This window comes from Anser brachyrhynchus (assembly GCF_964034855.1).
Source record: "Anser brachyrhynchus genome assembly, chromosome: Z".
NCBI classification, from domain to species: domain Eukaryota; kingdom Metazoa; phylum Chordata; class Aves; order Anseriformes; family Anatidae; genus Anser; species Anser brachyrhynchus.
Window position 1 is genome coordinate 31651271 of NC_137697.1, and position 27592 is coordinate 31678862.

The window sequence follows — 27592 nt, forward strand, 5'->3', positions numbered from 1 at the left end:
TTTTCTCTCCCTGTAATATGAGCCACAGTGAAGTGTGCCATCTGAGGTCTTGCTTTTAACATTTTAGCCACAGGACAAGACAATAGCATTCCTTTGCCATGAAAAATCATTATAGCCCTCAGAAAGCTTACGGCATTCTAATATTAAAATGTTAAACTTTGAAAATTTCCATAATCAGAACATTCCCTTTTATCTAACTCCTACAGGGGTGTGACTAAGTAAGCTCTCCCACCAAAGGCAGAACTTGTAGCCAATGTCTCTGAAAGATAGTGTAAATTTGCTTGCAAAAACTTTTTAAAAAGAATGATGCTACAATTAATAGCAACGTTTAGTAGTATGGTGCCTATTAAAAATCCATAAAAATTGATATGATGTTTGCCTGGATTTTGTTAAAAGCTGTCTGGTTTCATACACATGCAAGTGTATAAGAGCTATTGACTCCTTTAAAATTCTCTAAGGAATCAAGATAAAGGGGCCAGCTTTTGCCTTCATTTATTTCAGCATAAACCTGGAATAATTTCACAGCAGTCATAGATTATTCTGCTATTGAAAAATCAACTCTGATACTAATTGTATGTTTATTATTATTGCTGCCATTACAGTTGTTGTTATTAAAGACTGTTAAATTATTTTCTGTTTATACTGGAATGGCAGAATGAAGCATATTATAGCTCTAATAGCAGGATTAGACCCAAAAATACAACAGCTGGTCACTCCTAAGGAGGCCTTCAGGGAAGTTTGCTATTATGAAAAGAATGGGGTTGGAAAAAGCACATTTGTTTCTTCTTTCAGAACTATCCATCTTTTTCCACGTGGTGGTTTTACCCATCTCGGCAGCTGAACTCCCCTGTAACCACTCTCTCACTCCCCGTCCTCAAAGAAAAAACGGGAGAGAATACTACAGAAAGGGCTCAAGGGTTGAGATAAGGACGGGAAGATCGCTCACCAATTATCATCATGGGCAAAACAGACTCAGCATACGGAGATTAATGTAATTTATTGCCTATTACTAACAGATTAGAGCAGTGAAAAACTAAAAGCAAACTAAAAACACCTTTGCCCTTTATACGCCCTTCTACCTCCTCCCCCCAAGCAGCGCAGGGGGACGGGGAACGGGGGCTGCGGTCAGTCGCTGTCGCTTCATCTCCGCCGCTCCCTCACGGTCCCTCTCTGCCCCTGCTCCCCGTGGGGTCCCTCCCACGGGATGCCGTCCTGCCCGAACTGAGCCTGCGGGGGCTGCCCACAGGCAGCAGCTCTTCAAGACCTGCTCCCACACGGCTCCGTACCACGGGGTCCATCCCCCAGGAGCAAACTGCTCCAGCACGGGTCCCCCACGGGTGGGCGGCAGCTCCCCCCAGACCCCTGCTCCTGCGTGGGCGCTGGCCAGCTGTGGGTCCCTTTGGAGCCGTCTGGAGCTGGCTCTGATCTGACACGGGGCAGCTGCTGGACTCTGCTGCAGCCCCGCTACTAACAGGCCCTTGCAATGTAAACCCGATATACTCAATTATGTTCTTTTTGTTTTGGAGGTTGTTAGTTAAAGAGAGCTGTATCTCATAAATTCTTATCTTAATGTCTGATATTTATGGTAGTGTTCGTATGTTTTATTTACAGATCAATCACCAAATAGTACTAGAGGTAGTTTATAATCTTTTCTGACTGACTGACTGATTGATTGATTGATTTATAAGACTTTTTCCTGCTGAGCTGCATAGTGAATTCAAGTCATCTGACAGCAAGATTACTTCCCCCTTATTTACCTTTCACAAACTGATAAGTACCTGTAGTAAAAGTGGTCAGTCTATGGACCCCATGATGCTATGGACACAGGCTGAAAAACACTGACTTAAAAATAAATGATTAAATAAAAACATTAGGAAAGATTATTTAATAAAATGCCATGGCTTGAAATAACAAAAATCATTGCTTGTTTTTGAAGTCAGTATTGCAATGGAATTGATGGAATTGCAACCAACAAAACTGATTTGTACATCCAGAGCTATAGTTCATTTCAAGCTGAGTGCACTGGATTAAGAATATTTTTCCAGAAGTGTATTATGTATAGTTTTTTTCATCTACTTCTTAAGAAAAAAAAGAAAAAAAAAGTTTTTTTTTCTTTTCAAATATTAGTACTATAATATACTATAATAAATACTAATAATATACTATAATAAAGTACTAATGCTTACTATTTTGACATTACTCATCATTACAAATCTATGATAAAAGAATTTGATAGTGAGTGATAGATCAAATAAATTGATAGGGGAAAATATTTCTAATATAAGTGAGAAATTATCTTCTGGATGTTCATATGCAGCTTTGTCCAGTAGGGCTTGGATATGTATAATAGATGAATGAATAACATATAAATACAAAAAAAAAAAAAAAAGAATATCTGTCATTGTAGAATCATGGAATCATTTTGGTTGGAAAAGAACTTAAAGATCATCAAGTCCAACCATCCGCCTAACACTACAAGTCCACTGCTAAACCACGTCGCTAAGCTTCTCTTAAATATCTCCACTTCACTGGGGAGACCATTCCAATGCCTAACCAACCTTTCCATGAAGAAATTCTTCCTGATATCAGATCTTAACCTCCCCTGACACAACTTGAGGCTGTTGCCTCATCTCTTAATACTTGTCACCTGAGAAAATTGACTGACACCCTCCTCGCTGCAAGTGGCTTTTGCGTAGCTGTAGAGAATGATGAAGTCATCAGCCTCCTTTTCCTCCAGACTGAACAGCCCCAGTTCCCTTCGCTGCTCCTCATAACACGTCTTTTTAGTCCCTTCACCAGTTTTGTTGATCTTCGAGCATGTTCAAGCAACTCAATGTCCTTCATGTAGTGGGGGGCCCAAAACTGAACACAATAGTCACCAGTACTGGGTACAGAGAGACCATCACTTTCCTAGTCCAGCTTGCTGCACTGTTTCTGACGAAGGCCACGATGCTGTTGGCCTTCTTGGCCACCTGGGCACACTGCTGGCTCATGTTCAGCCAGCTGTTGACCAGCAACCCCCAGGTCTTTTTCTGCTGGGCAGCTTTCCAGCCACTCTTCTTCAAGGCTATACGGCTGCATGGGGCTGTTGTGAGCCCAGCGCAGGACCTGCCATTTAACCTTGCTGAATGTCATGTGAATGGACTTGGCCCATTCGTCCAGCCTGTCCAGATCCTTCTGCAGTCTTCCTACCCTCAAGGAGATCAACACTCCTGCCCATCTTGGTGTCATCTGCAACTTACTGAGGGTGCATTCGATCCCCTCATCAAGGTCATTGATTAAAATGTTAAACAAATCTGTCCACAATACTGAGCCCTGGAGATCACAGGTTGTGACTGCCCACCAACCAGATTTAACTCCATTCACAGCAACCTTTTGGACCTATCCATTCAGATATGTTTTTGCCCAGTGAACTGTACGTCTGTCCAAACCAAGAGCAGCCACTTTCTCCTGGAGAAGGCTGTGGTAAACAGTATTGACTGCTTTTCTAAAGTCCAGGTAAAAACCATCCATAGCTTTTCCCTTCTTCACTAAGCAGGTGATCTTGTCATGGAGGGATATCAGGTTAGTCAGGCAGGACCCACCTTTTATAAACCCCTGTTGACTGTGTCTGATTGCCTGGTTGTCCTGTATGTGCTATGTGGTGGCACTCAAGATGATCTGCTCTGTGACCTTCCCTGGCACCCAAGTCATACTGATGGGCCTGTAGTTCCCTGTAGTTCCCCTCCTTCTTGATGGGCGTTGCATTCGCCAACCTCCAGTCAACTGGGATCTCTCCAGTCAGCCAGGACTCTGCTAAATTGTTGAAAATGGCTTGTCAAACACTTCTGCCAGCTCCTTCAGCACCCTTGAGTGGATCCTATCCAGCCACATATATTTGTGGGTGTCCTAGATTGCTAATCATTTTCCCCTGGATCATAGTGGCTTTATTGTTCCGCTTGCCTCTGTCTTCCTGCTCAGTGGGCTGGGTACCCTGAGAAGAATTAGTCTTACTAATATAGACTGAGGCAAAGAAGGCATTAAGTAAGTCAGCCTTCTTCTCATCCCTTGCCATTCTGTTGCCCTCCTGCATCCAAGGATGGAGATTCTCTTTAGTCCTCCTTTTCTTTTATGTAGTTATAAAAAGATTTTTTATTGCCTTTTATTGTAGTGGCTAAGTTAAGCTCTAGCTGGGCTTTGGCCCTTCTCATTTCCTTCCTGTATAACCTCACAACATCTTTATAGTCCTCCTGAATTGCCTGCCCCTTCTTCATAGACTCTTTTTTTTTTTCCTCTTCTCAAGTTCCAGAAGAAGCTCTCTGGTCTTCTTCCCTGCTAGCATATCTTTCAGAACATAGGGACAGCCTGCTCAAGTACCTTTGAGGTTTCATTCTTGAAAAATGTCTAGTCTTCCCAGATCCTTTTGCCCTTTAGAACTATTTCCTAAAGGACCTGTCAACTAAATCCGTAAATAGGCCAAAATCAGCCCTACAAAAATGCAAAGCAGTAGTTTTACTACTATATATGCAATAATATGAAAGTTACACACTTGATCTTTTCCCTCATCCTCTTTTGCAGGTCTTTCTGCAGTGATGTTTTGTTAAATATTTTTTCCCACTGTATATTTACCACATTATGTTCTTTATATATACATACTTGTATTCCCATGTATATACATATATGTGTATGTTTATGGTTCTAAATTTTTACATCAGAGACAGCAGCTGCAGGTGCTTAATATCAGAACAGCGACATACGTGTTCTGCTTTAAGTAATAACTGTGCTATATTGCCTGTCAATCTTCAGACTAACTTGTGATTTAGGGATGTACAGTTTCTCTTTCTCCCTTCCCAAATACAGAGTGTTGTTTTATGGACTCTTCTGTTTCTGGCTCAACCTACAATATACAGCTAATCAGGATGAGGGTATCACTTAACACGGTGGCATGTTTGGTGCATGGATGTTGTACTCACTGGCACAATAAACCTGCTTACTATTAAAACATGGATTTTAAAAAACATGTATTAGGTGGGCACTTCAGCAGGCTTTTGAAGGCTCATGGATGTCTTCCTTTGGGACACACCTGGGGCACAGCTGCAGAAATTGGCCCCTGAGCCCCAGGCTGCTCCTAGTTAGTCCTTAGCTTGGGACCCAATTGTTTTGCATGCTCTCTTCAAGCATTTCAAGTCAGCTCTGGATTTGAGAAAGGAGAAGGCCAGGATTCTCTCCTGCCCTGATTGAAGCCCTGGAAAAAAAATGCCTGCATTTCTTCCATGCTACAAAACTCATTGCTCTAATTTTAATCACTATTCTCATCCGTGCTTGCTACCATTAACACAGGGTATCAGATTCTTCCTTTGACAAGATCCCATTTTCCTGCACTTTAATTTGGCATATTATCTAACTCTCAAAAACTCTCAGAGGGAGAAATTTCCAAAAAGTGGTTTTTACCTGTTTTGCTGTTTAAGATTCATAGAAGAGTACTGAAAATACCCATCATTTGCCCATTTGATGGCAGAGTAGAGAAATGATGGCGTTTGTGCCATTAATTCTCTGCAAATGGGCATCATTTGTGTTTGTATCAGAGTGTATTCATTTTTAGAGGGAATTCAGTCCCCCAGGACGCCTTCCACTAATGATCTTTTTCTTCTGCCAAGACCACGACAGAAGTCAGGTTAAAACAAAAGAAAGCATTGGGGGAAAAAGTGTAGGTAATTAAATGTTGCTGGGATTTCAGTCTTCTGTCTTTCAGTTATTTCTGGCTCCTTTTCGTAGCTTTTTTTTTCTTTTTTTTTTTCTCTTCTAAGCTACAAAAACTCCAGAAGAAAAATACAAAAGGTGTAAAGATAACTGTTTTATTTAGGCAAAAAAGGTGGCTATTTTCCCCCAGACAAGCAGAAGGCATTACAACTGGATCAATTCTGAGTTGTTTTTTAGCTTAGCAAAGCCTTTTGGCCTGATGCTTAAAATGACTTTGCAGTTTCTGGGGTCTGCACAAAACTCCTGAACATAAGTACTCAAAAGCGATCCATCTTTTGGGGGACTGTATTGAAACCTAGATGCCTTCTGGGGAACCAGCATTTCAAAAAGTACTGAATTCTTGATTTCTGACAGTCAGGTACTTTTGAGCTGTGTCAGGCTGAACAGCTTGAACTGCTGCTTGAGCCTTTCGTCTAATACTCTCCATCTTCATCTATCCCAAGTTACATGTATAGCAAACCTGAATTTTGTTTTGTTGTTGATAAGTATCATTGTTCTGAGATGAAAGAAGTAGCTTTGACATGACATTGTTCCACCACACTGAAATGAGTGGGATGGAGAACCTAATGACTCAGAAGTGTAATTGTCAAATGCTTAAATTGCTATTACCGTGCCAGGTAACAACATTTTTGTGGCAGAGAGTGGCAAGGAAATGGAGATGTGTTTATTGTGTGAAAGAATCTGCATTTGCATTATTACAACTTCACTCCCCAGCCCTGAGCTATCAGTTTTCCACTTTATGATCCAACAGAGATTGGCACCACTGCAGAGGCTTTTTGTTCTAGTCTTTCAGCAGAAACAATACCTGCTGTTACTCCCAAGAAGACAAACTGTCTACTGTGCGTAGTGTCTTTGACCAGCAGCATACAGGGCACCTCCATTTGCCAAGGCAAAGCACATTGTAATTCACGGGCTTACCAAAAAATAAAAAAAAAAATAAAATAAAAATAAAAAAAATAAAAAGATCAATTTGGAGGCTCATTACAGATACCAGGAAGTTGTCTGTGTGCATGTAGTTCCTTAGCCTATCTAAGACCTGAGGTGTGTAGAGTAGCCCAGGAGGTTTAGTGCTGTGTGAAGACAGCAATATGTCCATGCTGGCTGGGCAGCTTTGAATGTTCCCACCAACACTAATATATGGGTCTCACTAAAGGCCAAGGGAAGTCTTCCAGTTGTCATGAAGATCCAGGACAGGGTGGGGCTGCAGACCCCTTAGGTCCTCTGTCATCCCAACGTCTTCTCATAGAGCCTGCACGTACTCCTCTTACTCACTGAGGAGCTGGCTAGAATACCATATAGACTAGAAGTTTCAGCAGTGGCTTGGGAACCTGTGGTCTCTCTTAAGTATTTGAACTCTGGGTGAAGTTTGTCCTTTGATAACACAGATGACATGACTGCCTGAAGCACCAGAAAGCCCGTGCTGGCACTCTGTTAGTAGCAAGGCACTGCAGCTGGATCCCCATTTATCCAGCCCGACAGAGAACAGGCTTCTGCCAACAAAAGAAGTCTGTTTGAGAGTAGGAAGCTTGTACATCCAACAGAAGAGAGGTCTGAGTGTCAGTATCAAGCATGCCACAAAGTCATGCCAGAGCTGACAAAGGATCACAGTCAAATGTAAAGTGTCACAAGAGCCGATTAAATGCTTTTACAGTTTAGTGCTTCATCGTCTGGGAGAAGAGAGTGGGTCCAGAGGGCAGACTTCATAGAATTTGCTTTTGATTTCTCAAGCACATTGTTCTGAGGATACTTACAGAGAAGTGCCTTGGTGAGTTTTGATTTATAATGGCCTGTGCAATCACTTTCTGCTGTAGTATTCTTACGCTCTTTCACCAAACCTGGCAAATCTTTCCCTTGGAAATGCTAAATAAGCGAGATGATAATCCAGATGATATGTGGGAATCTTTTAGAGAAAATCTAGTATTTCAGTAATAAGCTGCTATAGAGCACTGCCTTGAAAAAATTTTTGTTGTTGTTGTTGTTGTTTTCATTCTCCTCCATCAATGAGAGCACAGGTATGCAGGAATATAGCAGAAGCTCATTCTTACTTTGGCAGAAGATTGGCATATGAACCCACATCTAGCAAAACCAAGGGAAAGTATGAATGAGATGGATAAGGGAAGATGAGTGCTTACAAAAGCATCTTTTCTTCCGCAGCAGGTTTTCTCTTGTCATCTGTCTATAAACTCTTTGAACTTAATTCTGTTTAAATATTGCTCTTTATGGAATGATAGAGTCTGGATTTCTGTATCATCAGAGAATGAACTAGATGTGGCTTCGTTTCCAGATATCTGGGCTTTCTTATGTTGGCCCAAACAGTAAATTGGTTGTGTGTATGACTGAACCTGCAAAATTCAACCTTTTTATGTAGGAAGATTACTTCTAATGAAATTTGCCTATAAGGATAGGAGTTGCCTTTTTCCCACATCCAAGACTTTAATGTATCTATAAATCCTCATTTAGAAGTTGCAGCTTTTAAATGAATTTAATTACTTCTTTTTAAATCAAGGGTGGTTTCAGAATGAGGTTATGTTTATTCTTTTCCCTGAGGGAAACCTGAGTAATAGGCACTTATCTTGAGTTTCTTCTGCTGCTAGATGTTTGCTGTTTGCTTCTAGAGCTATGGCTGAACCATTGACTCCCTAAGTACTGTGTCCAACATGCTGGCGAGGCTCCATGAGGGTCATTGTCTGGGTTCAAAAATAGTAATAGCTGAGAATCGTGACTGCCCTGAAATGCTGGGCTGATGGGGTAGATACCAGACAGGATCTGCAAATCAGTTACACTGAATTACTGAGCTGGCCAGCCACATCCTTATTGTGCTGGATGGTGGATCTCAGTCACTAAAGTGGTTATTTTTAATGATTTGGCTACTGATCAGTGACAAAAGCTTGTTTACACTGCCTGAACAGCTGTAAGTTGCTCTTGGCTCACGTGCCAAACAAGCCCGTTGGCTGTACATGTCACTGGGCCTAGCACATGCCACTTCTACCAGCACAATTAAGAATTGCCTTGCCATTGTCGAAAATCATCTTACAGTCGCTGTTTGTGGTGTGGTTCCACCTAAATTCTGTGGCGTAAGAGGATCCAGCCTGGTGCTTGGTGCTGCACAAGAGCGTGCCTGTCGCAGGATGGTGTCATGTCTGGAGGCAGGCTGTGCTAGGTAAATGCTGAGGCTGGAAAATGTCAGCACGAAACATAAGGTGAACTGAAAGGCAGACACCACTGCAACAGGGGCTGCATGTTCCTATATCACAGACACCAGTCTGGTTCCAGCTTGCCATACAGCCTGAAGCTTGTTCTATCCACAATAATTTAAAGAGTACAACAGCTCTTCACCCTGATTGTAAAATGGTATTTTGGACTCAGTTGAAACAGTGGCTCGGATCCAAAACTTTCTTCAGCTGAGCAGTGACAATCTACATAAGTCCCAGATTGAGCCCCACATTAGTATCCATGTGAAGGGCAACTTTGTTTTTCTCAGAATCTCAGAAATACTTGTGTTTGAACTGCAGACATGCCCTTTGAAAAACAGAGAGATTTATTTATAATTGGCTAGATTTGCAAGCTCGCTTTATTACATTATTTCCTGCCCAGGGTTTCTTAATACTGAATAGAAATGATTATGAAAACTTCTTACTTCAGGGCATTTCCAGGCTAGCAGGGCTGAAGCAGAACCTGTCATTGCTGGTCCAGTTTTATTTCTGGAAAAATCTGCTAAACTGAGCCAGAGTTCAAGTCCACAAGGGGAACACATACACGAATAACATTCATGCACGCACTCAGTGAATTTGTTCCAACCCCCGTTGTTGGACTTGCAACCTAATGCCTTTAACTTATGCATAAGCAGTTGTTCTGTTAACTTGATAACCTTTTTTTTTTTTTTTCTTGCAGTGTCTTGTAAAAATTTCTTTATTTATATATCTCAGAGTCAGGAATATCCCTATCATTCTGTTTTGCCAACTCACTGGCTATCAGTGGAGTAAAACTGGGAGTGGGGGAGAATCAAACTCAGCATGAAGTGTGGGACTTCAGCCTAAAATGTAATATGGAATCTTTACCTCTGAGCAGAACTGTGGTATCTTAAGCCAGAAAACAATACAGGCTCTGCCAGCGAGGGATTAGCTGTTATTATTCTGGCTTTTTGTTGCTAGCTTTTTATGCTAAACCCATAAAGATAATAAAAAGTCAGCCCACTTTAGAGTATACATTGTCATAGGATGAGATGCTAAAGAACTGGGCAGGGAGGTGATACTCACCTGTGACTTCCCCACTCTAGTACTGCATAGCTGATATCTTCCATATACTGTGAAAAGCCTGTGACTTCCAGAGCTCTGTATAATCTGCCTGTGCTGCTTTATGGGCATTTAACCACAACAGCAACATGCTTCATAGGAATGCCTTTAGAAATATGTAAAAACTTCATCCAAAGTGTACTGAATTTACAGGTGCATTTTCTTTATTTTAATGGGGTTTGGATTAGGCTATCAGGGAACTGAATGGAGCTGCTTCTGACATTTTGTGTGGTAACAATCTGCTCTTCAAGCCTCTGACCACACTTCAGCAACTTGAAACTCTGAAGATTTCGGTGTGGAAAGTCTGTGCTTCATTACCCTTCTTTAAGTGGAGGAAACTTAATGTGTAATAGAAATGAAACGAAATGAAACGAAAACTGCTTACTTCAGAACATTTCTAGGCACAATGTGTTGCAGTAATCCATTTTCATTCCTGGTGGGGGCTTCCTTCCCAACACTTTATGGATTGAAAAAGACTTACCTCCCTAAACCCCCCAGGATATATTAAGATTAAGACTAGAATGCATTGGAAAAGGAAGTTTCCATCCCACAGAAACTTCAGAATTTCAACATTGGTTCCAATTTCAAACTAAGATGAGGAGTTGAAATTTCAAAGCTTTTCAAAGTGAAATATTCCCCAGACCTTTGATTCACAAATGTCAGTATTTTGCTTCAAACTATGTCCACCAAACCTTTGCTCTGAGCTGTGGATTGGAGGCACAATATCCCTATTCATTCCCTTGCCTAACCTAGGCAAGCAGTATCTTCCATGGTGTTTATTTTCATGATGAATCTTTAACCACCACTGGTCAGGTCAGTATGTCCGTATGTCAGTGGTCATCTAAAAAAACAGGCTTTTCTAGTTCTGCAGCCTAAGTTGACCTACTTTTCCTGAAAGGTGTGTCTCCCGTAGTGTGTTGTATCTTCAGCATAGTCCATTGCAACTGCAGTTCCAAAACCTATTCTCTTCATTTTGTTCCTGTTCTGACTAGATATTGCAAGAAACACCTCTGCCTTCCTTGCTAACTCTCTGCAGACCTTGGGGGTGGTGGTGATATGTTTTTACCTGTACCTTCATCCTTTTCTCTGCTGCCTTGTTGGAGAGTGACAGCAATGTTATGGACATTACGTATTCTCACCCCAGCTCAACCAAACTTAAGTTTCTCCTGCTTGTTGAGACAAAAGTTATTATTCCTCTCAGGAACTGTGTATTTTTTCAGGAGCACTTTAATATTTCCTTGTCTGACCCTTTATTTTCATAAGTGTCCAACCTGTATACTGTTTTCATGTAAGAGATAATAAAAAGTAATACAAGAGACTAGGAACAATGTTTTTTTTGATTTTAAAGCATTGAGGACTCCATTGCAAAGACTATCTGGCTTTTTACTGACTGTAATTATCTGCAAAAGATGGAAGAAGGATTTACCTCAGTAGGAAAGGGGAAAAAAACAAACAAACAAAAAAAAACAGTGAACAGTGAAGTGAACTTGGAAACAATATCTCATTCAGGCATCAGTTAAATTAATCATAGAAGAACCTTTCCCTAACCCCCAGCCTGACCCTCCCCTGTCCCAGCTCCATGCCGTTCCCTCGGGTCCTGTCGCTGTCCCCAGAGAGCAGAGCTCAGCGCCTGCCCCTCCGCTCCCCTCGTGAGGGAGCTGCAGGCCGCCATGAGGCCTCCCCTCAGCCTGCTCTGCTCTGGGCTGAGCAAACCAAGGGACCCCAGATGGACAGTCCCTTCCCTCGATCAGCAAGCAGCGCCGTGCTTGATGCATCCCCGGAGCATTTATTTTGGAATGTATTTTGCATCACCCTATCCCCAGCTCACTATCCCTCAGCCACTCCTCATACATCTTGCCCTCTAGGCCCTTCGCCATCTTTCTTGCCCTCTAGGCCCTACACCATCTTTGTTGCTCTCCTTTGGACACCCTTTAATAGTTTTATGTCCTTCTCATATTGTGGTGCCCAGAACTGCACACAGTACTCAAGGTGAGGCTGCACCAGCGCAGAGCAGAGCAGGACAATCCCTTCCCCCGACCAGATAGCAATGCCTTGCCTGATGCACCCCAGGGTACAGCTGCCAATTTTGACTGCCAGAGCGCTCTTCTGGCTCACATTCAACTTGCCATCAACCAAAGCCCCCAGATCCCTCTCTGCAGGGCGTCTCTCCACCCTTTCATCACCCAGTCTGTACATACAGCCAGGGTTGCCTTGTCCCAGGTGCAGAATTCAGCACTTGCGGTTGTTATACTTCATGTGGTTGGTGGCTACTCAGCCCTCTAATTTGTCAACATCTCACTGCAGAGTGATATTTGATCACTTCCACAGTTTTAGTGTTTTTTTTTAATTAAAAAATAATTATTATTTTGTTGTTTCAAATCTCCTCTAATCACTCATAATATACATAATATACATATTCCAACAGCTCTGAATATCTATTAGGACAGATAAGCTAATATAGGTAACCAAAAAGCCAACTGGGAAACTTGGGGAGAAACAGTAAATTTGTTTCATTTCATCAAAGTTTCTGAAAGTATACAGTTGTCTGAGAGACTTTACCAAGTCCAGGAAGATGTACACGTTCTGTGCATGCTATTTAAATTTTGGTGTTCACTTGAGGTCTCCTTTTTGTTTCATGTTTCCATTTGAAATACAGCATTTTCAGTAAAATAATTATTTTTGTGCCATACAATGGCAATGGATGTCTGTCTCAAAAAGAACAATGAACCTCAATATGACTTCCTTTTACACCTGGGATTTTCCTGGTGGTTTCCTCTACAAGTTGTGACTTAGCCCCAGATTGCTCAATTTATAAATTGACTTTAATCAGAATGCAGCCCATGGCAACTTGTGAGTTGATGATTCACAAAGTTAAAAAGGCTTTAAAGTAGTAAAGGCTGTTTTTGAAATTGGTTGCCTCATCTCTGAGTTTCAAGTCCAGCCCTTTTCACATCCAGGCAGTTCGCTTGTTTTTTTCAAAATAGGTGGAAACGTGTAGATTTGGATACCATTCTAGACTGTATCATTGAATTAATATAAAATATGTTATGGACAGGCATGGAAGGGAATTCTGGCCTTTCCAATGATGTATGCATTCTTCAGCAGGACACTTCTCACCCTGGCGGTTAGTGATCTGTAGTGGTGCACTTGAAGGAAAGTTATCTGAGTTGTAGGCATTGTGTCAGACAGTTTTCAGATCATGCAAATGATTATTTTTTCCACTTCTTGTTTTTACAGAGACATTCATGAAAGTGAAGTAAATCACTTTGTATTTATAAAAGGTGGTTCACTCCTTGTGAGGATATTCTTATTCAGAAGAAAGTAATAAATCTTACATGGTATCACTGATAGAATATATCTGTAATTGGAAGCTTTGTATGGAGTAGTCACAGTCAAGATAATCTTAATTTTGGTTCAGCTCTCTAAGCATTATTTGCCAGGGTGGTTTTCATGTCATAAAATGTCTCTTGCAGTCTTGGTGTGACCAGTTTCTTAAAGAAATGTATCATTATTGCTTGACTATTACTCCATTAGCCTTCGTTAGTTCCTATGAAGACATTATAGTGTAATGCAGAAGCATGGGAGACTGACCCAGTTCTGACCTAGTAGAAGTGGGTAAAATCAAAGAAATTTGGCGGTAGTTTTCATCAACCCTTAATCTAAACTTGTAATGTTTGAAATTAAATTAATTATGATATCAGTATGACAGTTAACCAAGGAAAATGTTATTCTTTCACTAGTAAAATAATGATGTTAGAAATGGGAACTGAACAGCTGAAAGCAAATACCAAGCCTTAATCAAGGCCTACATTTTCACAGCAGAAAACACAGGAAATGTCAACATCACAAGTACAGCTAGCACTAGCAGGGATCTGCAATTGTGCACACACAAATAAGACATGTTAGTCTGAATGTTTAAGTGGGCAAGTTACATATGCAGCTTTTATGAGCCTGGAGGATAAGTGTCCTACTTGCTCTTAACAGTTTATAAGTCAACTCTCTGATTTTAACTGAAGCTCACAGATGGAGGAAATTTTAAAGCTGAACTTAACACTTTATTTAAAATTCCCTCTGTTTATATATACTCTTTGTTTGGCTGAGTCTTAGCACAAACTCCTTAGAAGCAGAATTTATACACAATTATTTTTTCATTGCTACCTTTACATGCCAGAATGCTAGAAGGCCTTTCATTTTCTAATATATGTAAAGATAATTATAATACTGTATGGACTTGCTTAATTTCTTGAATTTCAAGTATTTGTGTATAAAATTCATAACATGGATCCAGAATTCGAAGTTCAAACAAAAGACCTATATTAGCACCATGCTAAATAAATTTATATTCCATTTATTTAATTTTAAGTCTACTTAATTATACATTTGTATTTGATTCTCCTGGGAACTATATGTTGTTTATGAATTGAGAAGCCTAGCTTACCTATTTAAGTTTTAAAATTTTGAACAAAACAATTTACACGTAAGTGTAAAGCCAGTTTCTAAGCAGGTAATTACACTTCTGAATCTAAGTTGTTTTTTTTTTAACAGTTTCTTCTTCCTTTACCAGATCTTTAAGTCTGAACGCAGTCTTTGACTGTGTGGAGTAGGATTATTGTCAAACATAATTAAAACCACATGTTTTTTCCAAATGTATAGCAGGTAAAATTTCCCTGAGATCTCAGCCATTTTACTATTATTTATCTGTGCTGCTCTGTGCTACTCTTTTCTTTTATCTATGTCTGCTGTCTAAGCATCTGTCTTCCTACCTATTTCAGGTATTTTTCGTTTTGAAATTCTTAAGAAGTACAATTTCTGATAGGATCCTGACCATGATGTGTTGACAGTGCCCTAAAAAAACAACCTCCAACAATACTCTTCTTTCTCTGGACTGCAAAAGCTATTTGACTACTAAACTGCTCACTATCTCATGTCTGAAACTCCCATCCAGATTTGCTCAACCTCTTTCATTGCTAATGTACTTTATGGCCCTCTAGAGATGCTGAGAGAGAAATTGGCAGTAATTAGTTGCAGAGATGGATCAAGCAGTCAGGCAGTAGGTGTTCACATTGAACTGCACATCTTTCTCTCTTGCCAGATTGTTGGCTGTGACCGCCAGCTGGGAAGCGCTGTCAAGGAAGATAACTGTGGGGTCTGCAATGGCGATGGGTCCACCTGCCGTCTGGTTCGAGGCCAGTATAAGTCCCAGCTCTCAGCAAATAAACGTAAGCTGTCCCTTCTACTAAAGTGCCATCTTTCCCCTTAGTGAAATGTATATTTCTTGCCAAGTATATTTCACCCCACTCTTTCTCAGGCAGTTGAGTGATCATCATCATACTAGATGTCCCCATTATTTCTTCCCTCTTGGGTTAAATGACATTTATTCAGACTATAGCTCTGGCTGTGGGAATGGACAAAGGATTGTGGAGAGGTGTCACTAGTGTATTCCCCATCTTACCTCACTAGCTGTTTGGGAAAAGCCGGGGAAGGAGAAGAGCTGGCTTTATCCACGTTGTTCTGGCAGTATTAGCTGACTGCATAGGACCCAGTCCATGCTGTAGTGAAAACATTGTCTTATCCTGCCCCCAAGCAGAAAGGAGTCCTGAGTGGGGATGGTGGTTCCATCCTGAAACAATGCTCTGTACCAAAACCTATACCAGAAGCACAGCTTCTTGCATGCTAGCAGTCAAATTGTGCCTCCATGAATGGGTACGGACGGACATGGACCTTCCCAAACAGTCTTAGCCAGCTTTGACTGAAAGTGGTGAAGTAGCATGAGTGTGTTCCATTGACGGGGTTATTTTATCTGGACCCCCAGGTAGGCTTATCAGCCTGGTTACACCACCACAGAGGGAATTATAGCTGCTTTGGTATGAGAGGTGAGGCATGTCTGGTCACTTTGAAGGAAGGGTAGAAAGGTTGGCATACCCTATACCTAGGTAGATACACCTAAAATAACCATGTTAGCCTGTAAGCCTGCCCCAACCGGAATCAGTGGCATTAGAGTTTACTCAGACCTGCTCTTACTATTTTTGCAGATTTCTTTCATTACCATGAAAATGTATATGACCTGAAAGTTTAAAGTAACAGCATAATATCTACTGAAGAGTGCATGTACAGTTGTGGGTTCTTATACAGACAGCATTCAGCTTGTGTAAGGGATGGTGAGAGGAGCTTTTTACAAATTGTTCTGCTGAGCTACAGAGGACAATACATAGAAGAGTAATTAGTACGAGAAATAGGACAGATGGATGAAAGGGAGGGAAAGAGGGAGGGAGAGAAGAAGGAGGGAAAGAAGGAAGGCAGGAAGGAGGGAAAGAAGGAAGGCAGGAAGGAGGGCAAGCAGGAAGGCAAAAAGGCAGAAAAAAGGAAGGAAGGAAGGAAGGAAGGAAGGAAGGAAGGAAGGAAGGAAGGAAGGAAGGAAGGAAGGAAAGAGAGAGAGAGAGAGAGAAAGAAAGAAAGAAAGAAAGAAAGAAAGAAAGAAAGAAAGAAAGAAAGAAAGAAAGAAAGAAAGAAAAGGAAAGAAAGAAAGAAGGAAAGAAAGAAAGGAAAAAAGAAAAAGAAAGACAGGAAGGAAGGAAGAAAGGAAGAAAGGAAGAAAGGAAGAAAGAAAGAAGAAAAAAGAAAAAGAAAGAAAGAAAGAAAGAAAGAAAGAAAGAAAGAGAAAGAAAGAAAGAAAGAAAGAAAGAAAGAAAGAAAGAAAGAAAGAAAGAAAGAAAGAAAGAAAGAAAGAAAGAAAGAAAGAAAGAAAAGTTTAAAGAAAGAAAAAGCATTCTTTCCTGAAAATGAATAATCCTCTTAAGAGTTTCTTTTCTGAGGCAGAATTGAATTTGGTGGGCAAAGGAAATAATTCACAGAGATTTAGGAATGGAATTTCACTCGCTGTAACTGTTTCTCCAATGTGCATGAACAGATTTAGAAAGCTCCAAGCTGCTTGAGACTTTATAGTATTTGCAAATTTTTTTGGCACAAGTCTTTTTCTGCAGGAATAATTCATTATTTTTCAGTTACTTTGTGGTAAAATGGTGTTCCTCTCTTTTCTACTGAGAATAAAGGCACTAATATGTTATGCACAATACTAAGATGCTAGTAGAATACAGTCCCTAGTCCCAGTGGTTTGCTATTAAAGAATGTTATATATATAGAAGAGCAGATGGCAGAGAGTGTAGTCATAGAAGGAGACAAATGTAAAAAAAAGTTAGAGAATGGATTGCTCAGACTCATTGACTTGCAAAAATCACTGTACAGAACTGAAGTAGATAATCAGACTGTGTACGCAGTCTACATTAGCCATGTGGCATTATTCTTTCCCGTTCTGTAAAGATACATGTTGTTATGCAAAACAGTATGAATTTTGAATAAAATAAAAAACAAATAAATAGCAAAAATAAATGTTCCTTTAAATTGGCTTTTCACAGATTTAAGGGCACACTTGCTTCAGATCCCCATCACATGTGAGTTAGTATGAATTCTTTGTGAGATAGTCCTCAAAAAATGTTATGTGCATTCTATGAAAATTTGGGGCATTTAAGTTCTGTGAGCTATTTAAAATCTGACCTATGCATATTTTCTGTGTTTATTCTACTCAATACTATTTAAATATCTGTCACTTTGGCATTTAGTCTGTGTTCTAGCATCTTGCTTATTTGTTACTGAGAGTGCATCCACATAAACATTTCTGGGATCAGGACCTCATCTATTTCCTGAAATAACCGAATTACATTTGGCTTGCCAGTAGCTTAATTCCAAGTCATTTCTATGAAATGATGCTTGTTTCTTAAGAATGATATAAAATTTTTTCTTGGTATGAACAAGTCACTAAAATGCTGTGAAAGCCAGACTGCTTTGTAACAAAAGAAAAATCAGAAGGGACAGATGCAGCCATGACCAGATATCAGCCAAGATGTTCTGTGGGATCACCTTAGATTTTTATTTGCCTAACAGACTATGGCATTCATTTTCAAGGACTGTACTAGGGAAATTGGACAGTGACCCTTATAGCAGCTCTGTCCCAATAGTTTCTGAAGTTGTTATATCTCAAAACCACCCCAGACACTGTCTTGAGCTCATCATCCTGAATTGATATTCCCTTGGTGTTCACATCCAGTTCCATTTTCCATGTTGTTTATACCATGCAAAGGCATAGGAGGATAGTACAAGAAAGAAATTCATAGAGCTTTTAAACATTTAGCATTTGCTATGAGAACAGCTTCCTCGGTATTTATAGAGATAGTATATGTCTCCCAGTGGTCTCGGAAACAGAAGCATAGCAGGGTAAGAGCCGATATGACCTTGAATTCTCTCCTATATTTCTGTGAAATGAGAAGCACCTGTGTCAGTGCTCTTATTTCTGTTCATATTTTTTTTCCAAATGTTACAAAAGACAGATCATCCTAGCAATATCCTTTGTTTGTAGTCCTAAGCTTGAGTGGTTCATTCTTTCTAAGTTTGTGTAAAGTGAAAACTCTCTTTTTTATATGTCCTTTTGGAAAGAGTTTATGTGTCTTCCTATGGAGATGAATTACGGAGCTGTATCTAAGCAGGCATCTTCGTATTTACCAAGTAGTTAGAAAGTTGCTCCCTTTAAGTGGGGGATGAATTCTGCTGATCACTTTGTGCAGAGTTAGTATTTCTCTAAAACAGGAATTGACATCTACGGGTGAAGTAGATTACTTTAAAAGTGAATTATAAAAGTTGCTGTACTGAGGCAGGGTAGATATTTATCAGATTGCTGTAGCCATGGTTGTCAAAAATAGATGCAGTTCTGGCTTTCAGTTAAATATCAGTAGTCACGAGAGAATAAAAATAAGTATATTTTTCACCATGGGAATTGATACCTAGACCATTTGGACAAAATCCAAATTCAAGATCCAAAACAAGAAGAAAGTGGTCTCTCAGGGGAACCTGATGCATGTACCTGACATACAAACTTTGTTTAGATCCTTTCATCTTTTTCACAGCTCAAGGACACTGTCTTTTCTCAGTTATCTGGGACTTCCCCTTGCCTTCCTATGCATCTTCTCTGGATGAAACCAGCTGTCTGTTAACCTAGTTTGTAAGTTTTCTTCAGTGTTCTACATGGCTGCTCCACGATCTGCCTCTCTACTTATTGTTTGATGGAGCTGTGACTAAATATTCCCATGCTTACTTTCACATGTATCTTCACCAGAAATGACTCCTTCTTATCGCCGTTAACCTCAGGAAATTATCCCTCACTGAGGGATACTGTGAAAACAGGAAGCACTGTGATAAACAGAAATCCCATTGAGTGTTGTTATTCACGTAAAGTGTGATAAGATTTCAAAATGAGAGCAACAACAAGATCAGATAAAATATAGTTCTTGCAACATGATGGGGGAGAAGAGACATGCAAATAATATAAGATATATAAGCTTGCGTAATCTTTAAAGTGTTTGATTGTAGTGTGACAGTTCAGTGAGTTGTTAACTCTCTAGCACAGGGCTTATAGCTGTGAAGCAGTCAAATATAATAAAGACCTGGGACTGTTTTTAACTGAGACATGTAAAAAGACCATTAACACATTTTTTTGAAAAAATAGAGTCATTGTTTTCCCAGACTCATTCCAATAAATGTGATACATACAACAAGATGTTGTCATATTCATGGATTGTCCTCCAGTTACTTGTCCTATTTGTTATCATCTTGAATATTAGTACCAGGGTGGTAACAATAAAATCAACATTAGAATATAACTGTTGTATAAATTTTTTAAGACCTGAGTATTTGTCTTCTCAAACAGAAAATTTGAAATCTGTGTAGAAATGAAAGATGTCTATCTTTGTTAATGAATGTGTTATCAGAGATGTACATGAGCAGAATGTGTATTGAACAGAGTTTAACCCCAGTGTTTCAGAAGTGTTGGGTGACAATGACACTTCTGGATAGCTTGATAAATAAATAAATAAATCAGATTTCGAAAATGAAGACAAGGTTCAGAAGGTGTAGGGACACGAACACAGGAATTACCTCTGTTCAACTTGTGTGACACTCAGCAGTTTATCAAACTGCCTGCATATGTCACTTCACTTTGGGGATTTTAAGAAGCCACAGAGGTATATGGGTATTTCACCCAATACAGCTCTCCAGTATAAGAGTGTCAGAAGTGCCTATGGCACATGACTGAGTTTAAAATTTAAGAGGGTTCTACTTCATGTATTTGAAATATTGTAGGTTTGGATGAATGAACATGTTATTTTAAAGTCCCTGTTTCCTGTAGTTTTCCATTTTCCTGTTGCCTCTCTTTACTCTTCAACTTAAAATGACAAAATTAGTAACTACTTTGCTGATAAATGAGAATCCTGATTTGTCTAGGTTGGAATAGTTTTCCTACTTTGGTCTGGTTTCTTTTCAGAAGGTTATAGTCCCAGCCCATATTGGATGAAAGGTACTGCACTTGTATTGGTTGAATTAGCCTTACCTGACAAAATAGCACACTGCTTTGAATGTGGAGCTACAGCTCCCGTTAGTGGGGATTACATGACAGATGTGAGCACAGTTCTAATGAACAGATAGTGAAAGTGTCTTTGTTCCTCTCACATATACCACCTCCTCCAGAGACGTTCGAAATGTGTGCTTTTTCTCTCCCAAGTTGTAGTAATAGGAGAAGGAGGCAGAGAGGGCAGGGAAAGGTGAATGAACAGTTTAAGCCAGCAAGTTAGTCCATGTCAGTGCACTCTGGGCATCCAGTCCACTACCCAAGCACAGAATTTGGCATAGGTCTGTAGTATCATGTCACACCTTCCATTCCTGTCTCCCTTCAGGACGTTACTAAGGTTGCTGCCTCTTCAGAAATGCTGACTTAACTGACCTTCACAGCAGTGTGCAACAGGCAGCTAGTTCACTTGTCAGTTTAGCTCCAGTTGCAAAGCTCCCAAGGGCTTCATAGGTGTACCCTTAGGTCTTGCTCTAAGACATATTCACATGATAAATATTTCTGTTTATATTCTGTTTTCATATTCATGACCTCTGTTTTTTCCAGGGACTTTCTGATGGTGGGATGGAAAGGGAAGCAGAATTATAGGGATTCTAGTCATTATAATAAAAGGTGTGAATGGGACGGCATGCCTAAGGGCAGTGGGAGATCACCATATCACATGGGCAGAGTCATGGAGAAGCTGTGGAGTTCAACTGGGAAAGAGTCAGCTGAAGGAAGTAGTTTGATTAAACATGAAAATACACCTAGGCTTCTCCGCTTCAACATAAACACTAATTCAGAAGCATTGGAAGGTGTTTAAGTGGAGCCATTGCAAAACAGAGAGCTATTGGTTACTTTTGAAATCCAGAAATGGTTGTGAAGGAGATGCGAATAAAGAAAATCAACATGTTTGTGTTCTTCTAAGTAGAAGGTTTTAAACTGTATTTAACAGCAGGGTTCTTTTTCAGAAGATTTTTAATGTTCTCCCAGAATTTATAGGTGTTATTTTTCATCATTCCAGAAGCTGTTCTTCTGACTTCCTTTTAAGCACTTATTTTATTGGTTATTTGGTAATTGATGAGAATTTCTCTGTTTGTTTACTCCATACATTTTTGTCTTCCCCACAGTGGATGATACAGTGGTTGCTATTCCCTATGGAAGCAGGCATGTTCGCCTCGTGCTAAAAGGACCTGATCATTTATGTAAGTAGAAAAAGTTAGTGTACATCTGTTTAAGAAAGCCTTGCTAATCCACAGTGCTCTGTTTACAATGAGGTGTCTGGTTTCCCTCTCTCAGATCACTGATTTCAACACAAGGATGAGTCCTGCCCTCAGAAGCTCTCCCCAGACCCAGTTGCATCAGTGGTACATGCTTATTTCAGAGCAGAGCTTGGCCAGCATTGCAGAATCCTTCTCCCTTCCATGATTTTTCCATCATATTTGTTTGCTTATCCTTTGGCTGGCTCTTTTGGTGCCAAGTGCTTTTGTTTAAAATTAATAAAATATATCCCACTGAGTGAAGAAATATTGAGGACAGTAAAATATAAGCTTCCCTACAACTGAGCTTAGCCATCAAACTACTCATGACTTTAACACACGTTTCTGTTATGATAATCTCACTCACTCCTGTAGATACACACACACGCACAGAAAACCACAGTGAGAAGATCAGAAACAGCATGCGCATGTCAAGCCATGCTCTTTAAGAGTGATATTGCTCCAGGGAGTTAAGCCCATTGACTGCTGCTAGCCAGTCACTTGGTAGCTTTAACAGTTTTTCCCTGCTTCTCCTGACAGGGAGTTGTGCATCGCAGCAGCCTCTCTAGGAGAAGAGTCTCAGTATTTGAGAATATTCTGGGAGAGCTGTAGGCAAATCCATTTGTTTCCTGAACAGAGACTCTCAGCAATAGAAGCTCTTACCTTCCAATGCAGTAGCTACTCACAGGCTGCTTCATTTTTCATTGGCAACAAACACAATAGTGTTGGTAAAAGGGATTTGCTGTCAGGAAAAAAATAAAAAAAATAAATAAATAAATCCCCAGGCAGTACTGAATAGTATTTCAAAAGCACCAATTATTGTCAGATAAGTAGGGCTGCCCTTCCCCTTTTCTAAAAGGCAATAATGGCTTTCCTGCAGCATGGACCAGTTAGAGTCCTGCGTGTTTTTCAGTGTAAATACAGTCATTAGTGTAAGCAAAGACATGAAACGCAAAATCATTCCCACTCTCCCCAGACTTCTTTTGCCTAAAGTACTTATATTGAGTAGAAAGATGAGGTGGTTTATCTGTTCAGTGTACACCGCTTGTGTTGAGAAAGCAATAGGTATGCCATAAATCTTTTATGATTGCTTGGATTTAGAGCTGTGAATAAAGACCAGCAAAATACAGGTTATAAACTAAGAAAAAATATATCACGTTTTTCTTAAAAGTTCAAATGCTGCATGTCTTTCACTTTTAAGTGGCCCTTTGGGTCCACCAGTGCTGCTCTAGTATAGCTGTTATGACTTTCCCAGTAAATTATTTGCATTCTTATTTTCTATTCTGTCTTCTTTCTCAATATAGATGTTCTCTACCAAGGTAGAAAAAATTGTTACTTTTATTTTATTTTTTTTCAGTGAAATTGATCTGTAAAACAGCTTAGAGAGAAATGAGATTTCAGCAGGAGAGGCTAATCTAAAGCTGTCTTCACATGCCATATCACATTTCAGGACACAAAAGATTTGAATCAGCGAGGTCTGCCTGAGTCATTGCTTGAGATTTAGATGAACTGCTCTGTGTAAACATGAATAAGTCCAGATACATCTCTTTCTTGTTTCAGATGTCTACATGAATCTTTGTGTTCACCCATCAAAGGATTTTATATATGTATGAGCTATAGTCAGTTTGGGGATGGGAGTATTTTGCCCTGTGAACTTTGGTTGTGGGAGAAGTCAACAGGAGGCCGATTATATATACACAAGTCTTAAAACCATCTTTATCCCTGATGCATGCCGCCCTGTCCAGAAATAAATATAAGGCCAAGTGTATCACAAAAGAAGAGACTAGTCTCACTGAAAACCAAGGAATTCATTAATACAGAGCGAATTCTTAGTGTACTGCCTCAGCAACATCCTTCTTGAATTAATTCCCATGACCCACCCTGAAAAGCAGCCTAATTACTGCTATTATCTTTCCTCTAATTGACAACTTAATACATTCTGATAAAACTATTTCTTCTTTTTACTCTCTCTCAAAATGTGGTTCCATCAGATTAATACTTTTCCCCCATCTAATTCAGATTTTCTCTTAGTTGCCTTTCTGTGTAGGAGATTTTGTATATAACTTCACAAATACATGCGGAAGGATTACAACTTTGCAATCCTTCATGATGAAATGCATTTTGAATAACTAATAATGAAACAGCTTACTAGTAAACATGTTTTAGGGCATAATCTGGAGCTGGTGGGGAGGCTAACTAGATGATGGAACAGGTCCACTGTCTTAATTGTTGGTTTCCATTTAATAAATCATTTGATGTGCTTAGTATGATTCAGTACCAAACAGTATCTGAATTAATGCCCTTTGGGTATGTGGTGGGGAGAGCTGTAAACACACAGAGAGCCAGAGGGAGAGCTTAGCACACCCTATTCCTTCCTGTTATGTTGGATGGATCAGACTACTTCTGGAGGAGAGGCAGGATTGCTGTTCTGATCTTTCCTTCCTGGCCATCCTGCTTTCAGTTAATTGTCATTGCAACATGTGGTCAGTGACCCACCTTTGAACTGAGAGTGAGAAGAGCAACTACTCCAGCACTCATGGAGGAAGGTCTGAGGCATGCTCCATGTAGGAGTGTCGCTTAAAGGGAGTAAGTTAAACAGCAGCAAATATGCCTAACTAGGAATGGATTAATATGTCTGGAAGAGAGTAAAAAAATGCCCAGTGGGTAAGGAAATAGATATGTAGCTAGAAATCTGGGGGCTGAGCAACACCAAAAAGTGGAAGGAGGAGGAAAAAATACAAAGGGATGTATGGAAATGTGAATAAACTGTGGAAAAGAAAAGAGAAGCTACATTATCACTAATTTAGGAGGGAAATCTGCATCACCACAATTTTCTTTTCTTCTTTTTATCTACTCTATCTTTCTGTTATTTCAAATTATAATGCCCTACTTTCCTGTTAATTTGTTTATATTTGCCAGATTTGGAAACCAAGACTCTCCAAGGTGTGAAGGGTGAAAACAACCTCAGTTCCACAGGTTCCTTCATTGTGGACAATTCTAGCATCGATTTCCAGACGTTTCCTGACAAGGAGATACTGAGAATATCTGGGCCTCTCACTGCAGACTTCACTGTCAAGGTGAGGCTCATCAACCAAATACACTTCATAAAACAATATAAAATGACACAAGATGTGGTAGAAAGATGAGCAACAATTCTTGAGAACTTAATTTTTCAGTAGGTATTTACCACAAAGTCTAGTCCAGGTTAGTTCTTGAACTTTACATTAAATTCCTCATAGTTAAATATCTGATGAAGGCTTTACTGGGTACTCCTCAGAAGAGACTGAGTATATGAAGAGAAAAGCATATTCAATGAATGCTGTACAGAGAAAAGATGAACTCATTACAAGAAAATGGAGATTACTTTATGTACTGTTTGAAGCTTGCTTAGTTTGTGACAAAAAGAAAGAAAGTCCATCTCTTTGGTCCATAATTTGTGAAGTTTATGGCAGTGTAATTACACAGAAGACTGTAGGAGTGGAGAATGAGGTCCCCAAGCTCCAAAATAAGTGGGATGACTTTGGTTGAGAAGTCATGGTGTCATTCTGAAGTTCTGCTTTGTGTTGCACTGGTAATAAGAGTCAGATCGTTTCCTCCCATCAGACCATTTCTATTCTTCCAGGTAATATAAAACACATTGCTGGAAGCAGTGCACACATTCTGTAGGAAAACACACATACAAAAATGAGCTTTGGGGAATTACAATAAAATAAATCCTTTTCCAGCAGGTCCAAGGAACCTGAAGGATTTCAGCTGTAAAATTGTAAAACCTGTATCATGTCCAGACTACATAAATTTTTCACCTTGGACCCCAGAGGCAGATGACATTTGCTTTAACCTAGAGACAATGAAAGCTATAAGCTTGAAGAGTAAACTGGAAAATTAAGTAGGTAATGGGATTGGGTTAAACTGTACTGGCCTGGAATGCGTTAGCTTTGGTAGCAGAGCCCTGTGGACTGCCCTCTAGCCCTCTTGGTATGACAGCAGCCCAAAAATCAAGCAGAAGTTATCAAAACCGGTTCACAGAGAGAAGCCTGACCTGAAGAATGCATTCCTTCTGTGCTTGCAGATCAGAACGAATATGCCTCAGTGAAACAGATGCTGGTCAACTCAAAATGTCTAAAACACTATATTATGGATTATATCCAGATGATAAAAATTAGAATGATGTAAACAGTACTGCTTACTTTACATTATGTATACCGGCTACAGATTTAAGGCAGCCTGTCTAGTTATAACATACCTGTTGTGGACATCATCATGTAGACCAACATCCTTGAAATGATAATGGGAAGGACAGAAGGGCTGGACTGTGGTCCTGGTATTTACACTGTTCTCTTGATAAGGGGGAAAATAGCTTTATCTCTTGGAGCATACATTTCCTTCTCTACCAAAACAAGGTAAAGTACATTTCTGAAAAAACAGATGAAAGGCTTCACTGTGGTGCTGGCAAGCTTCCCTTACACAGCAGGATGTCTTTGGTGTCAAGATTTACTTGCCTGGAAAACAGCAACTTTTATGCAAACAGATCTAGATGGATTTTTAGATGTATTAGAACTCAGAGGTAATGTAGGCTGGCTTCTCTCAAGTAGAGTTACTGCTGGGGTTAGGATTTTGGCCAGTCATTGTCTAACAGGCCATAGCTAAGACAGAAGTCAATACTGGATGTGGAGTTACATAGAACTCTTGTGGTATCCAGACAACTCTTATCTCAGCTGTGATCTAGGACTGGCAAAAAATGCTGGTGAGAGAAATGCATTTGATTATAGTCCAGGTTAGCAAAAGAAAATAAGGCTGGGGCTCAGCCTAGACTTCCTGGGATCTGCAGGGGCATGCAGAAAATTGTGCATGTGCAGGCAGCCAGCTGGCAAATGCTGATGGGTCCTGTCAGGCTAGGGCCAGGACTGGATTAAATAATCTCTTTTGAACCAAGAGCAAGGAGTGATTTACCCTGTGGAATGAAGAAATTACTTCAGTGTTGCCTTTGGGGCTAAGGCTGAAAAATGCAAATTTGCTCTAGCAACAAGAACTTACTTTTTTGTTTGTGGTTGGTTTGTTGCTGAATTTTAGAGATACTGGGGTTGAAGACAGTGAGGGTCTTCTGTGTCCTTTAGTTCTGATGCTGACAAAGGTTTCCAGAGAAGGTTGTGTCTCATAGCTAGGAGAAGGCTGCAGGTGACACACGAAGTGACAAAGGACCTAGTCCTGCAAGCCCTGATAGATGGGGGTTAGGATGGTGCTCCTACGAGTAGATGAGCTAGAGTTAAGACTCTGCACACAGAAATAGTAAGAGTTAAAATTTATTTGTGACTGAGTCAAGTTTTGTGTCATCAATGGCAAATGACCAAAGCACTTTGCTGCATCTAGGAGAGCTCATTGGAATATGGTCCTTTCATCATAAAACTATACTACCTCTTGAGATACGTGACCTGCCTGAGGTCACTTCTGTAGAGTGACGGTTGGACCTAACAGGAAGCAAATCTATAATGTGCTCTGCCTCACTGGCTTTTATCAACTTAAGCTTGCATTCAGAAGTCTGTGTGTTTTGTTTTGTTGTTGTTGTTGTTTGTTTGTTTTGAGTAACCATAAATACGACATATTACAGCATCTTTATTTCTGTTTTTTCTCCTGTTATGGCAAATGTGGCAAAATTTATGGGAAGCCATGTAGCAATCTTCTGAAAATAATGTATAGATTCTGTTTCATACCCACCTTTGTTTCCTGTTCAATAAAAATGATCTCTTTGAATAGCTCTTAGAAAATGATTATTCTCCTAATCTGCATATTCCACCTAATATACACATTCCACATAAAAGGTATTGGAACTTCAATACTAGGTCAAACAAAAAGTCTGCTTCACTCAGGTTTCTGTTTCA

The 27592-nt window shown here is 39.9% G+C and overlaps 1 protein-coding gene across 1 annotated transcript in view; it reads left to right on the forward strand.

The window, feature by feature from the left end:
• The window catches only part of LOC308185858 (ADAMTS-like protein 1), a 203742-nt gene that overhangs the window by 51699 nt on the left and 124451 nt on the right, over window positions 1-27592 (forward strand). The window contains exons 5-7 of the mRNA XM_080574482.1: window positions 15124-15250; window positions 21588-21662; window positions 24636-24793. Of these exons, the coding sequence (XP_080430608.1) occupies window positions 15124-15250; window positions 21588-21662; window positions 24636-24793 (360 nt within the window). The remainder of the gene's footprint in view (window positions 1-15123; window positions 15251-21587; window positions 21663-24635; window positions 24794-27592) is intronic.